We start from the raw sequence: 14926 nt of genomic DNA on the forward strand, positions 1-14926 counted from the left end.
TATTCCGGAGCCTGCCGGCAAGCATAATGTTACTGTTTTCAATATTGATGATTACATTAAAAAAAAAACATGAATAGGTCACGCATGAGAGACTTGTGTTTCTTCATGTGGTGCTTGCATCTCCCTCCAGGCTGCTTCAAGGACAAATGATGTATGACCAAGAGATGCTGATTCCACTTTCTGTGTGTGTCTCTGTGTGTGTGTGTGTGTGTGTGTGTGTACAAGAGGAGGGAAAGAGCCAGAGAACCAAATCGTTCTTCACACAGGTTTTTCTGTTGTTTCTCTTTCCATTTGTCTGCTGTCTCACTCGGCTCCTGTGGGACCAGATGGGCTTTATTTCTCACACACTCAGTCTGTCATTTTCTGTTGCGCGCGGCCAAGAAAAATCCCACTTATGCCCAATTAAGATTAGTCTCTCCCCACCCGCCAAATTAATGGCGTGTCAGCGTCTGCGTGCAAAGTAATCAGTAGGGGCTGAGCGCAGGCTAGATTTGCAGCTCAGCAAAAGAAAAACAGGCAGTGAAACTGAAAATAGTGTTTGGGATGTGGACATTTAGCGATGCTTTGATATGTAGGCCGGAATAATGGGGAAAATCCAAAGACAAAATGTCGAGCGGGAGTTTTGAACCGGCGCCCTCCTCAGAAAAGGAGTGATGTGTAGTTTGCTCAAAGCTGCGAACTCTGCGGCCCCCCTCCAGGAGCCCACCTGCTCGGTCGGCTCCCGTTCTGCAGGAGCGCGCCGAGAGAATCCGATGGGAAGAAAAACAGAACATCAAACGGAGGAAAGCTAATCACAGCAGACTGACAGCGCTCCTCCACGGAGACTGGAATATTTCAGGCTCGCAGGACCGTCAGACGCTGGTTCTGTTTGAACCTGGTGAAGAGATTTTTAGTTAAATTCTTCAAAATGTGCAGCTGGCTGGCTGGTTCTGTCCTGGCCTCCTGCAGCTAAGGTGTTGAAGTTCCCCTGAGCAAGGCTCTAAAGTAGCCCCTCAAACTTCGGAGGAGGACGACGTTATTCCTGAGAATGCGGGTTCATCAGCCTCCAGAGGGCGAAAGATTAAACACGGGCCGATCATTTTAAGTTTTTTAAGTCTCGAAGACGATTGGGTTCCGTAAAGGACTGCGTGACCCTGCTCTGAGCGCGACGCCGTCCTCCTCGTCTTCCTCATGTGACATTCACCTCTCCGTGCCGTTGTCTTCCCCATGAGTCCAGGTCTGCCCTTAAAGGCAGCCCTCCCTTATCTTGTCAGAACTCCTGATGCGCTCTTTCACAGACAATTTACTGATGCTGGCTGTAGATTAGCTCTCTTTCATGGCTCCTGGGCCCTGGGCTCTCCCTATCTCTCCATAAATGTCCAATTATCCAACTCCAGCCAGAGTGAAACCTTATCTGCTTCCCGTCAGAAACCATCTGAGGCCCGATTATAACATGGGGCGGATGAAGACAATCCCACTGTTCTTATTCCTTCCCTGCTGCATCTTACACTCAAAAACCTTCTGGTTAGGCTTTTTGTTTAGCCCATCACTTCTCCTTCCTTTGTGTCCTTGCACCAACACGCGCTGTGACACAGATGGTTTTAATTAGTAGCACACTAAACTTGCCACTGGTTAAATATGAATATCAGTTTCACTCCTCCGCTAATTATCCTCAGACTAAGGTGTCTTAGCAGGCGGCTAAAATATTTGTTTCGCCACAAACGCCGCCTTATTCCCCGCCTGAATGAATGACTCTTACATGTGCGCGTGCACCTGCCCACCGCATTATTGCATTTTTAATCAGCAGAAGAGACCAGGCATCATTCGCATCGCATTAGCGTCTCCTGGTATTTATTCATCTCTCTCTCATCGCTGCTCCGGGGGGGGCGGTGGGGCGGGTGGAGCGAATACATGTGAAATTTGCTCATTTGGCAGTGGCTGGAGATAGGGATTCTGACAGTACACAATTAGCTCACTCACCTCCTTTATCTTCACTTATCTTAGCTGGGGGGGATTTAGCGCATGTTGACTCCGCTGGAATGACTGTTTGGGCTCACTCCCGTTGTCTTCTTCCTCCCACGCCTCTGATATCCAAACTTCTAATTCCGGCTTTGTCCCCGGTTAATGATTATTTGACAATTACATATCTGACTTCAGAGATTTGTGTGACTGCGGCGTGATGGAGACAGCTGAGCACGACAAATGCTATTCACAAGCTGCACCCCGGTAGGTGCGCTAATCCGGCGCTGGCACTCCCCCCCACCCCCCCCACCCTCCAAATTTCCCGTGGTGAAAATGAAGGGTTTGTGCATTTTCTTCTTCAAGATGCTTGAGACGAAAGTAGCGCTATGCTAACCGGTTCAAACAAAAGCCGGTAGCTTTTAAACCAGGACAGATCATCGGTTTCTTTAGCGCCAGGAGACGGAGAAGCGAGGCCTTGAGTTGAAGAAGCATGGCATAAACAATGCGTTTCATCATCCCACACACAACACAGCTATTTCAAAGAAAAGTAAATGCCTAAAGAGAAGCGAAATTCCAAAATGGAAATGGATGATTGGAGCGTGAGCGACATCAAACAGAGATGACATTACAGGGAGAACGCTCAGTCATATATCACTCGTTTGCTTGTTAGATCATGGCAAAAATCAGCCGCCTGCTGTTTGTGCTTTTATTTGGCCTTTTTCTTAAAAGGGATCATAACTCAGGTCCATAAATCCTCCGCGCGAATCCGCCTTTGGAGGCAATGGCTTTGGCTCTGGGCACCGTGCAAGGAGTGTGCAGTCGAATGATTATGAATCAATTCAAAAGGTGAATTATGGTCCGACCACGCAAACTACATTGCCGAGGATTGCGTGTCTCATTTTTCAGTGGCTGGTGGAGTGTGGAGCGCTCTCCGTTTGATTAAACTCTACCCAAAGGCTGCATCAATTATGTATCTTCACAATGGAGTTAATGGACTGCAATAACAGTTGAAGATGACTTGACTAAATTTTCACATGACGTGTCAGGCAAAATCTCACTTTGGGTAATGTAAGAGCACCGAGCGACTTGTCTGAGTGATAAAAGATCCGACTCGCTCCTGGGTTATTGAATAAAAACACATTATCTTATGTTACTTTCTGGCCTAATCTGTAAAACATTCTGCTCGGTGACAGATTCTGTCTCCTGTGCCTGGAGTGTGTAACGCACACTGATCCAAGGTCGTTTCATGGAGGCGTCGTTTCATCGACAGCGTGCGATCATCTATCCAGAAGGAACATCTGTGAGAACGTGCAGGAGTAATATCTGGCGCTCGCTCCCGAGACGCTTCAGCACTCGCTGTAACTCCAGTCCTCCGGTCTATGTGGCATCCCACAGGGATCGCTTTTAGTGCCGCTGGATCTAACAAAATGTACCTGATGCTAACGACTCGAGACGTGTACTTGTAATATCCGTAATGGTTAAATCTTAGTGCACAAGTACGACAGCAGATGTGCGTCCTCATAAGTTCACAAGTCCATGCCTGCGTACTTCGTATGGAAACAGCTGTGACCGGCCTTGATTGCTTTAACAAGGACAGCTCTCGTTACATCAGAGCATCAAATAAATAATTAATTGGGACTAAACCAATGTCAGAAATGAGCAGAAGAAGCTACATCAGCACAAGTAAAAGGACAAAAAAGATGAGAGGAACACCGAGGGACCTAAAGCATCGCGCACGCTTCAGATGGTCACCACGATTTGCTGGTTCCGTGTTTTTGACCTTCACATGCAGGCTGCCATGATCCGCGGCGTACGCTCGGCTCTAGCCAAGCCTTAAAGCTGAAAATGTGACGCGTCCGTGCGCGGCTGTGTGCATCTCAACTCAGCTTGCGCTCCTTCCACCTTGTGATCCAGCCTCGATAATTCTCCTCTCTGGGGGGGGTCGATCCCATGAGTGGAGCGGCAACAAACAGAAGGGGCCTCGGCATCGCAGCCGCTGACCCATCTGGTCATCGGGTCGGCGGACACCAAAGCTCCGCCGCAGAAACATCCCGTGCTAACATGAGACGGCCTGATCACACGACCCTCGCAAAGATGCAGAAGCGGCGTGCGCGGGCACCACAGGCCGAGGCGCTTTCATGTTTTATTTTGAGCCGCTGCAGGCCTACGTGTCTTCAGAGAGGAACGTGCCGCACGGTCGACAGAGAACCCGCAGCTACTGTATAATTTACTGCTCAAAAAAAACAAAAAAAAAAACCCACAACAGGTTGATTCAGCTGGGATCTGAGCTAGTCAGCTGGAGGTGGCTTCAGCCTGACACGGCATTAAAGTGATCTCTGTGTTTCCGCGCCCCTCCGCACGCTCACACTCACGGTAAAACGTTCCCAATGACCCCCGCGTCCGCCCCAGCGAGGGCCCGCTGCCCCACAGCCGCTGCTGTGAGTTGCCTCTTAAAATTCTGCCCACATCATTAACTCCAACGCGAGCAGCCAGCACAAGACAGCCTCTGTCATGTATCCCTCCACCATCACCAATCTAGTTGGCTGATACTCCCCCCCCCCTCCCAACACGACATCCCAGCTTTGTCACCCCTCATGGCGAAGAGAAGATGGGGATTTCCATTTCAGCTCTGGGGTGGATCCAATTTATGAGATAAGGAGCAAAATGCAATTAGTCTAAACTCTCCAAGTCTGTCACTGAATTACGGCATCGCGGTAACTTATCTGCCTTCCTAATTAGGAGTGAGGTCAAAAGAGGGAGCTGACACATTCTAATATCAGGGGATAGCCATTAAGGCTCTCCCCTGTTCTGATGCAGTGTTTTAATAAAGGAGAAAACATCTGTAGCTTAGGGAGGGTAATGAATGTGTTCATCCCAAATCTATAACACACTCTCCCAATTTCGAGCTGTGTTTACTTCTGCTGGGGGTTAATTGCGCCTCTCAAAGCTGCTGCGGGGGTTGGGAGTCCCACGGTGGGGTGCTACTGCCCCCTATGGGCCGCAGTGAAACCACACTCCGCTTTTCCTGCAGCTTCTGCAGAACATCCTCACCGAGCCGCTGTCCCAGAAAAGAGCTGAACCCCCAACCGACGGTTAACGAACAAAAGCCTCCTACTTCCTGTTGAGGCCCTGGGCCGCGAAAAACAGGTCGTGTCTGTGGTGCAAACCAGTGAAATTCATTTTCCACAAGATGGCGCTACATCCGCTAACAAAGGGAAACCTTTAAGAATGGTTAGCCACATGGAATTTTTCCATCAAGTGTTTGTAATTAAAGCTCATTACATTTTCTTAGTGTCATATTTCGGATTGAAATACGTGAACACTTGTATGTCTTATAATAATACTGTATTAGCATGTAAGCTAATGGCTGTTTTTATTGTTCTCAGCAATGGACACCATTGCTGCAAAATGTGGAAGGACCAAATGTTGAATATTAAAGCGAATCATTTAAAAAAAGACTCATTTCCTCTGTGCTCAGAGCAACCATCTGCATATTTCATGAACAGGATGAAAATGAATCGTGTTTTGGAGGCCAAGAAAAAAAAAAAATCAATAGTTTCAGGTCTGTCAGAGAATTGTGTCCATTTGTTGGCTGATGTCCACCTGGTCACGTTTTCCTGTTTCTCTCGGTGCATTCTGAAGCAACATCGTGTGTGATCAGCTTACTCTTTATTTAATCTAAACAGAATTTTGTGCAGCACAAATATCGCTAATCCTCGTGCCTGCGACGGAAGCTTGGTCTGGCATCACAGCCTCGCTAGAAAGGGTCACGACCCCATCACGCGCACAAACCACCTGCTCTGAGGAGCGTCTGCGACAGCAAACACAAACACAGGAAGTGGCTGTGCAGAAACCCATCCAGCAGTCTCGTTTAATTGGACAGCGGCGTGTTTGTGTTGGTTTCAGATTAATCTGAGAGTGAAAAGCGGTGAAACGTGCAGCCTGGGACTCCGGTTTTTTTCGGGCTCGGTCCATCAAACGGGATCAAGAGCCGGATCAGATCCTCCCTCCAGGTTTTCAGTTATACATTTTTCATCACCTAAACTCTTCCTCGTGCATTATTAATGAGCGACGTGGGCTGCTGATGAAGCCAGATCAAAAGGGCCCAAAGTCCAAACGCACCAGCGCCTCTACGGCTGTCGGATCACTGACGTCTGGGTTATGACACACAATTACTGCAGGTGTGTGTGTGTGTGCGTGGAGGGGGTTAATGTCTCTACTACCAGGGACCGACATCCACCAGAGTTGTGGGGCCATCCTGACCCCCCCACAGGTCGTCACACTCAAGACACGACTGCTGATATTTCTCCATCCAGGTTCAAGAGCACAGAGAGAAAGAGGGTGGAAAAAAGAGCCCAATCTCCGAGGGGTGATCCCATGTGGATACTGTTTATTGCGAGACTGTTGTCGCCACAGCCGGCGGCCCAGTGGACCAGACTGGTGCCAGTAGCGTTGAACCCACCGTCACTTCATCTAATCCCGAAATGAAAAAAAAAACAAAAAAAAAAAACACCATTTTTGAGGCTTTACAAATATTATTACATTTTATTAATATATCTTCATAAAACAAGTTTAGACTGTATCAAAAACTCAGTAAAAACATTAGATTTTAACTTTTTTTTCTTATAGTGATATCAGATATGAAATGTACATAAATCACATGGTGTGGACGCTTTACTCCCCACCGTACCTTGATTTTTTTTTTTTTTTTTAACTTTTGTAGGAGGGGGGTGATGGGCAGTTCAACATTTTTTTGTGCCCTTACAAACCATAAAGTTGTTTTTTTTTCTTTTTGTGATTGTGATCATAAATCTAGACGTACGATTTAAAAAATAAAAAGATTTCTCGATCTGGCCCGCCCCCCCGACTAGGTATACCGATAAAACACTAACATTATGGAGTTTAATTTCACAGGCACACGATTATATACACCCCCCCCCCTCCCCATGCTGCGTCTGATCCGACAGGCGGAGCGTCTCGGTGCAGCTCGACCGACCCTGGCGGATCGGCGGCCCCCTCTGCTGTGAACCGTAGCATCACCAGACCTTCGTTATTGTTGTGGCAAATCCCTCAAGGTACGCCTTGTGACCACAGACGTCACCTTGGCAACAGTGAAACCTGTGACCTCACAGGATAACCTCTCTCTTTCGCAACTTTGCAAGCCGACATCTGCAGCAGGTGCAATCGTTCTCGGCGCCGCGGCCATGTTGAAGAGCCTTTGTTGTTTTGTTTCCGCTCACCGGACTAGCGCGTAACGTTTCGATTCTGCTGGAGACACATAGTGCAAGGTTTAACAAGAATTTGCATAAGTGCAAGGCTTGCATGTTATTGCCAAGAGGGAGCGAAGCATAGGAGCAAAGAGTCGAGATGGATGCCTAAAAAAGGGGGGAAAAAAACAAATTTGTGTGGAAATAGATTTCCCATGCTTTCATTTTGGCTTTCTTATTACTTCCCCTCTTGAAATAACAGGTGCAAAATCTTCGTAAACCTAGCGAACGGACAGATAAAAGTGATATTGAACTCATAAAGATTAACATTGTGAGAGCCTCTTGTGAGAGTCTGTTGTCATGGTGACATCTGTTCAAAAGGCCCCATGGGCGTCAGTCTTTCCTGCTTCTTTATTAATTTTCTATACAATAGAAGTAGAACATTGTTTAAGATAAAATTGACTCTTCTTGGCAAAATCAGACAGAAAAAAAAAAAAAAGATGCTAGAAGTCTAAAGCAGATCTGAAGGACAACATAAAGACAGCTGGAAAAACAAACTGTTCTCCCCCCATTTTCCCGGGGCCAGTGGTAGAATTGTACAATACGACATCTTCTCCGTGATGCTCAGATATATGGGATGGCAGCCCGCCCCTCTATAAAGTCAAAGCCACTTCATTGATGTTTTTAACTAGCATCCATACATTGCACCTGCTTTCCAAACTGAAAGCTTCAGCATGTGTTAGGGGGGCACGTAGGGGGGCGGTGACCTGTACGAGGTCATGTTCTTGGGCCGGGAGCCTTTGCTCTCCATAGGGACGGTAAACGGTGGCGGCGGTTGATAGGGAGGGGCGTTGGGGTCGTCGTCGTGGTAAATGGAATACTCCTCTAGTCGATCCTGGTTGAGCAGCGTGCTGTGAGGGCCGGCCATGTTGGGGTACTCTGGAGGGGGGAGCGGGGGCTTTTCCTCTTGAAGGATAAGCGGGATGCTGGAGGACGGAGGCGACTTGGAATCATCCAACTCATCTGCAAATATTATAGGGACCCCTTTCTTGATGAAAGTGGCCTGCTCCTCCATGGTCATCTTGCCCTTGCGCTTCTTGCGGTAGCAGACCATCGCAATGATGCCGGCTATGAGCAGCAGGGCGGCGACCACGATAGCAGGGATCACGGTGTGGAGGTAAACGTCGTCGCTGCTCCTGCGGCCCGTCCCAGGCGACGGCGTAGCCGTGGGGAGAACAGTTGCCGGCAGCTCCCCCGGTGGCACAAATGTGTATCTCTGGCATTTGTTAGTGCCTCGAATGGAGATGCTGATGGGCTTGAATTCAGGCTCCATGGCTTTGACGAAGGCCACCTTGGGCGTCCCTCTGGGATCAGAGATCCTGTTGCCGAGAGCCGCGATCTGATCTTTTGGACAGGGACTCTGCACAAGACTGTTGTTGGTCCACTCGACCACAATGGAGCCGCTGGTTATGTTCCTCAGGGTGACCGAACTGCTGTTGCGATCGCCCACAGCATAAGCTAGTTTTTTGGTCAGGAGGATCTTCTTCTGGACGTCGTCGCTTAGACTTTTCACGTCGCCGTGAAAACGTGCGGTGAAAACAGCCGCGGGTTTGTCATTATTAGACCAGCGGTTGACCTGCACTTCGAAGGCGTCTATGATGCTCCTCCCGCCTTTATCGGTGGCCAGCATGAAGTACATGTGCTTCCCCTCGTGGTGCTCCTCCGGGAGGCCGTACAAGAGCTGGATGGTGCTGTTGAACTGGATCCATGAAGTGTCGCTCACAGGTTCTTTGGGGGTCTTTTTCAAAGTCAAACGCAGCTTATCGGTAGTGCCGTCCTCCTTATCAAAGAAGGTATCGGGAGGGATCTTGACCTCAAAGTACGTGCCAACCCAGGCGTTCACCTGATCGATGGCGTTGCGGATCTCTGGGTTTTGGTTGACGTCTGTAGGTAAAGACACGGTAGTGGTGCGTTTGGGTGGTTTGGGGGTTGTAGATTTAGGTTCTCGGGGAGCTGGGGTGGACGATTTGGGCTTTTTGGGTTTCCTTGTGACAGAAGGTCTGGGTTTTTTGGTGGTTCCTGGAGGGGTTGGTACAGCAGTGGCCTCCACAAATGTAGGGCGGGTCATGGTGGGCTGGATAGGGATGATGCTCGTGGTTCCGAGGACTCTCGTAGGCTGAGGAGGTCCAGATACTGGGGTGTGGGCTATCTGATCTCTGACCTTCAAAGTGGGCTTCACTGGAAGAGGTAAAGGGCCACGGACAGGAGGAGCCGAGTTATCCGTCGCTGGGGCGATTGAGGGTGAAGTAGGGGTAGGAATAACGCGTACAGGGGGTTCTGGGTGGGAAGTTGGCGGGAGCAGGGAGGGGATGGGAGTGGGAGTGTTATACAACTGTCTCCTGACTCGTTTCACCCCGTGGACCTTTTTGTTGACAATGTGCCAGCCAACCACGGGATACCCCAACATGGACGACATGATCCCGTCCTTGGCAGAGAACTGGACGCTGCTTATGTCAGGGACGCTGCCCTGGTCGAGGGCACATCCGAGTCTCCAGGACAGCAGGGCCCCGTTTTCCACCACCTTCTTAGCGTTCCCTGGACCAGCCATGAAGGCCGACATGTCGAACAGGCGGTTGTTGACGACGGGGACCACCCTCATGTGCTCCAGGGGCATGTGGGAGAATGTTCTCATATTGCTCAGTAAGCCGACCCTCTGTTCGGCCACCATCTTTGTCAGGTCAGCATCCAGGATGACGGTGAGGACAGTGACGGGCACCTCGGGGCTACAGGTGAACGCTTGAGGGGCGCCGCCGTCAGCGTGCAGCGGGAGCAGGGCTGGCTCGTCCCCTCTGTCCTCCGAATACACTTCCACAGAGAAGACGGTGCCAGGTAACGCGTGGTTACCAGTCTGTTCAGTCGTCTTCTCTCCAGACACCAAGATATGGTACACACCTTTATCCTGCTCCAGCGCTAACCCTCTGAGAGAGCAGGATTCTTTATCCCAGTATAGCCAGGGGGGTAAAGTCTCCTTCCCCATCTCGGTGAGCTACAGAAGAAAGGGAAAAGCATTACTGGTTATACTTGAGGGATGGTTCTGAGATGCAGGTTATAAAAATATTTCATTACTGATTCGCTTGAAAAATGGAAGTGGCTGGAATGAGTTTCATCTCCCGGAGGAATTAAAAACCAAAGTAAATAACCGTTAAAAACGCAATCGTCACATATTAGTCATATAAATAAATAAAGAAATGAAGAGCCCACACCGACGCCGCTCTCCCCGCCTCCCAGATCACGCCCACTTCCATTTTCCATTCAGTTTATCCAATCTTGCCACACATGAACAGGAAGCGGAGCCACCATTCAGTCGGCCTGTGAGTCAGCACCATTCATTTGGTGCTTTCACTCCATGACAGGATGTCATTTTATATCACTACTTGATCGTAATGAGGCACACGCGGCTTCAATCAGCACCTACCATCGCTTGAAATGGAGGGATAAACATTGTGCTGCCTTTACAATGGCGGGGAAGAAAATTGGTTCACTCTGCTATTAAAAGCTCACTGAACATAAAAATGTGGAAAGCAAAAAGGTAGTGAATGCTTGTGACTTTATACAAATGGGGAAGTGACGCCCCCCACCCCCCTTTATTATAAGTCTTTTTTCTGAAAACATTACCTTTAAGTTATGTTAAACACAGTCAATTATCCAACTCAATGCTCCTGCTCAGGGTCAAGAAGCCATCGATTATTTATGAGGCAACGGCGCATCAATGCTTTGCATCGACGTCTTTAAATTGCAGTTTAACGATGTCAAAGCCTTTAAATTGATGCTTTTCTGTGTGTGTGTTCTTCCGTGTACTCACAGAGACGTCACAGCTGGCGTTGGTGGGTCCTGATGGAATCCTCAGCTGAAACGCTTGGCCCACAAGGGCCGAGGAGTCGGGAACGCCGCCGTGCACCGCGCCGGTCTTCGCGGGGCGGTCTGGGAGGGCTGCGGAAGGTCCCTCTCCCACCGAAGCTGCTGCAGCGTGGAGCCGCGACAGCACGGAGGACTGCATGGAAGCCTCCAGCTCCACAGATATCATCTCCACCAGCGTCTCCTCCTGTTCTGAAGCGGCGCCTGGCACCATGGCGACCAGAAGCCCGATCAGCAGAGGGACCGTCCTGCGTAAACGGAGTCCTCTCCTCCCAGAATCCCTCCGGTTCACAGCTCGGAGTTCGTCGTGCATAGCAACAGGACTGTGGGCTTCCCAACCGACGTCTGGGAACAACTTAGGGGGCCTCATGCACCAGAGTCAGTGTGATGATATGCTTGTGGGTCAGATTTCCTACTCGCTGGCAATGCTCGCAGATGCAGCGCGTTGTCTTTGTTGTCCTCTGTGATCCATGAAGGGATCCTTGGCAGCCTGTTAGACGCTCATGACAGCCAGCTGCATAGGCGAGACAAAACACACAAGAACACAAAAACAGACGGGGACAAAAAGTCAGGCAGCGAGTACAAACATGAACGTTGCATCACGTTTCAGTGGGAAATGGCAACGCTAATGCAATGTAAAGTAAATAAGAAAATCATGTATGTGCCAAGGAAAATGCAGCAGACGGCGGGCGGACGGACGGACACGCCCGTTGATATGAGGCTGAGATTGAGCGCTTCCATTTTCAAAGTTAAACACTATACAAAGAGTCTGCGAGGTCACTTCAATTTGTCGCCCATCTTCCCTCATCTGTCCTGGCATTTTCTAGAATAGCATTTCGCACAAGACGCCTCACATTTTCATGGTTTGTAAGATTTAATCAGGTGCCTCAGGGTTGAATAAGAGTCTCCATTGTGCCGCTAAAGCCCAACCAAAACCTGTAGCACTCAGAAACAGGCACGGGCGGGAGGGAGGGGAGGAGGGGGTGTCATCCAGTTGCCTTGAATCCTAATGCCCCAACGATATGAGACTCTGACGTCAAACTGACAAATGTACTGCTGGACGGCCCTAAAAAGCCTCATGGAGAAACCTAAACCAAAACAGGGTCTTAAACACGTTTCTGCCCCTAAAGTTGTTGTTTTGCTCTTTTTTCCCCATCACCATGGCGGTAATTCCCAAAATAATGAGAGTTTTTATGTTAATCTCTGATGTTGCCACAAAGTTGTGGATAAGAGCCGATTAGGCAACGGAGGAGTGGCGGCGTTCCGCACTGCTGGAACCAAACAGGAGCGTCTCCAAAGATCCCAAATTAAAACAATGACATTGGTTTGACGTGATGTTGCATAAAGACCGCCTGTGTCTGAAAGATGCCGTGAGTGGTCTTGTAGTTAAAATTATCCACGAGCTCATGAATCAATGAAGAACTCACCATTAACTTGCTGGGTTCCTATTACCAAGAACTACTTTGTTCCTCATGATGTTAATGCAGTCCATCTTCTGCTTTACTTCCTTTTACAATAGCAGCCCACACGGTTCCATCTGCTCTCATACTCCAGGACGAAGAAACCAGCTCTGCTGGGGCCCAGCCAGTACCAGTGAGGCATGCCAAATCTTTTATTTTAAAAATGTATGTTATAGGACCAAACCCACATTTCTCCCTACCTCATCAGAAACTAGTCTCTCACCCACCCCATCGCCTGGGTTCAGACGTGGAGCTTATCTGCAGCTTTGGCTACTGAGTCAGAAAGTTGGATTCCCCACCTCTTCCGCCACCTTCTTTTATTATTCAAGAATAAAAGATGAGTCTTATACAGCCTGTGATGCATCAGGCGAGGATAAACACAAACGCCTTGCTCCCACCTTGCGTAAATATGTAAAAACAAGGTTCGACATGAAAATAGATTTGCCCGTAAGCTTAATTTATTCAGACTCAGCATTGCACATCACCTCGGGCTGTTGCCACACACATGCAGCTGAGGAAAATAAATAAAAACACAAGTATTGCCACGAGTTCTCCGTAACATGGCCTGCAATTGATCACATTTCCTGTTAAAACCCAGGCTCATTAAGGATCCTGAGGAGCGTAAACGCTGATTTGCAGCTTCTGCCGCCCGAACAAGCAAGCTGGATAGGAAAGGTGTTGGAGACGAGCTGTGACGGTGCAGTAACGGTAGAAAATCCCAATCCAACATTCACCTAAACAGCAACCGAAACGGCGCTTTCTCAGCGACTGGTGTCCTGAGTGATTCCTGACACGTCTCGGTGAAGGGGGGGGGCATCAACCACTCAGATACCCACCCTACAGTTGGTGGTTTAAACATGGAAACCTCAAAAATAATTAGTGCTGTGATGCACAGCGGCACTCGGGGCCAATTGAATTGACGTAGCAGCACATCCAGCAGCCTCCACAGAGTGCATGAGGTGAATAACAAACATTAACCACAAGACAAGCTGGCTTTTAACTGGATGTTTCCCTTGCGTTGCCCTCTACACTCGGGAGAAAGACGCCGGAGCAGCCTGGGCTGAGTTTAGGACGAACCGGGCACCCGGACGCCAGAATAACCCGAGTTATAGGCTGAGTTCTGCGCGCAGAGCAAAGCAGCCGAACCCAATTCGATTCAAATCTGTGGTTTTGGGAAAACGCTTTGATGGTTTCAGACTGCAACATGTGCAAATATATAGGGTTACAAATACAGCAGAGAAGCTACTGGCGACGCTGCAACGTTAAAGCCCATTTTGGGGAACAAACGCAAAAATAAAATAAAAAAATAATAAAATAAATCCGTGTTATTTTTGCATTGGGAAAAGAATGTAACCAGGCAACGCTGCTTTAGAATAACTCAGATAGTACATCATAAACATATGATTTACGTGTGTTTAAAGTTTAAAAGTGGACACCAAATGGCTTCCTGGTGTGTGTATATGAGATTTGCCCCGCTCGCTGCTGTTTTCCTGCTAACTCAGGCTAACTAGGTTAAGCTACCGGGCCCTAGCCACGTTTAGCCAAATTGGAACGCGCAAACGAGGCCTTTTAAGAGATAACGCCGCCCGTAACCCTCAACCTTGATGGATGATTTCAGGAGCTCGCAGAAAATGCGCTCAGCAATGGGAGAATTACGCTGTAAAGCTGTAAATCCATTAAGTGGCTGCAAGCACCGTCCGACTCCCCCACGTCGCTAATGCAGAGGTGCACCTGCTCCATTGTGGGAGGAAGGAGGCAGCGAGCGGCTGCTGCTGGAGCATCCGTGAAACAACGGCTCCTCTGGGTCCAGCCGCTTCCTTATCACTCACCTTGCTCCCATCACCTATTTAGGAGACACATCTTATTCGTTTTTAATCGCCGAGCACCTAAGTCGAATTACACCGACTGGGCAAGGCAGCAGCCACCGAACGCGGCTACCCATCAAGCTAGCAGCAATCTCGCATAAAAATCGCCAGGTTTTCTCTACGGCTCGGCCCCGACTCATTGTTTAAAACACCCCGAATGAGACGAGACGGCCGGGGTGCTGTTCTGGGTGGCGGCTCCGGCGAGAACGCGAAGCAAACACGGGACTCAAACTGACCTTGTTAGCGGGCTAACGTTAGCGCTCGCCCCGCCGATGTCTGCGCTTCTCTCCGGTGATCGCCGCGGAGTCTCCCAAAAAAAAATGCCATCAAACGTGCGACTCCCCCTTCAACATCGCACCGGCGGGTGTCTAACATGCGGGAGCGAGCGGGATCCGAGCAGACTCCGTCTCTCCGATTCGCCTCGGCCACAGACACTTGGCTGTGATTATGTCAATCGCAACCCCTCCCTGGCTGCTCCGTCCTCAGGTCTGGCTTTACAGGTTGAGGGAGGCCGATCCGTGTGTGCGTGCGTGTGGGT

The 14926-nt window shown here is 49.3% G+C and overlaps 1 protein-coding gene across 3 annotated transcripts; it reads right to left on the reverse strand.

Annotated features, from left to right (window-relative positions):
- Positions 1-6456: 6456 nt before the first annotated feature.
- LOC130530012 (dystroglycan 1-like) lies at positions 6457-14926 on the reverse strand. 3 transcript variants are annotated; one of them, XM_057040818.1, is made up of 5 exons: positions 14625-14926; positions 12724-12837; positions 12491-12633; positions 11011-11577; positions 6457-10194 (listed from the first exon to the last, which is right to left on the reverse strand). In XM_057040818.1, the coding sequence occupies exons 4-5, from the start codon at positions 11431-11433 to the stop codon at positions 7888-7890; spliced, it is 2730 nt and encodes a 909-aa protein (XP_056896798.1). In that variant the 5' UTR covers positions 11434-11577; positions 12491-12633; positions 12724-12837; positions 14625-14926; the 3' UTR covers positions 6457-7887. The 3 variants fall into 3 exon arrangements, with proteins under 3 accessions (XP_056896798.1, XP_056896799.1, XP_056896797.1); XM_057040819.1 differs by lacking the exon at positions 12724-12837; XM_057040817.1 differs by lacking the exons at positions 12491-12633; positions 12724-12837 and having other exon boundaries at positions 14625-14924.

The sequence above is a fragment of the Takifugu flavidus genome, chromosome 8 (assembly GCF_003711565.1).
Source record: "Takifugu flavidus isolate HTHZ2018 chromosome 8, ASM371156v2, whole genome shotgun sequence".
Taxonomy (NCBI): Eukaryota; Metazoa; Chordata; class Actinopteri; order Tetraodontiformes; family Tetraodontidae; genus Takifugu; species Takifugu flavidus.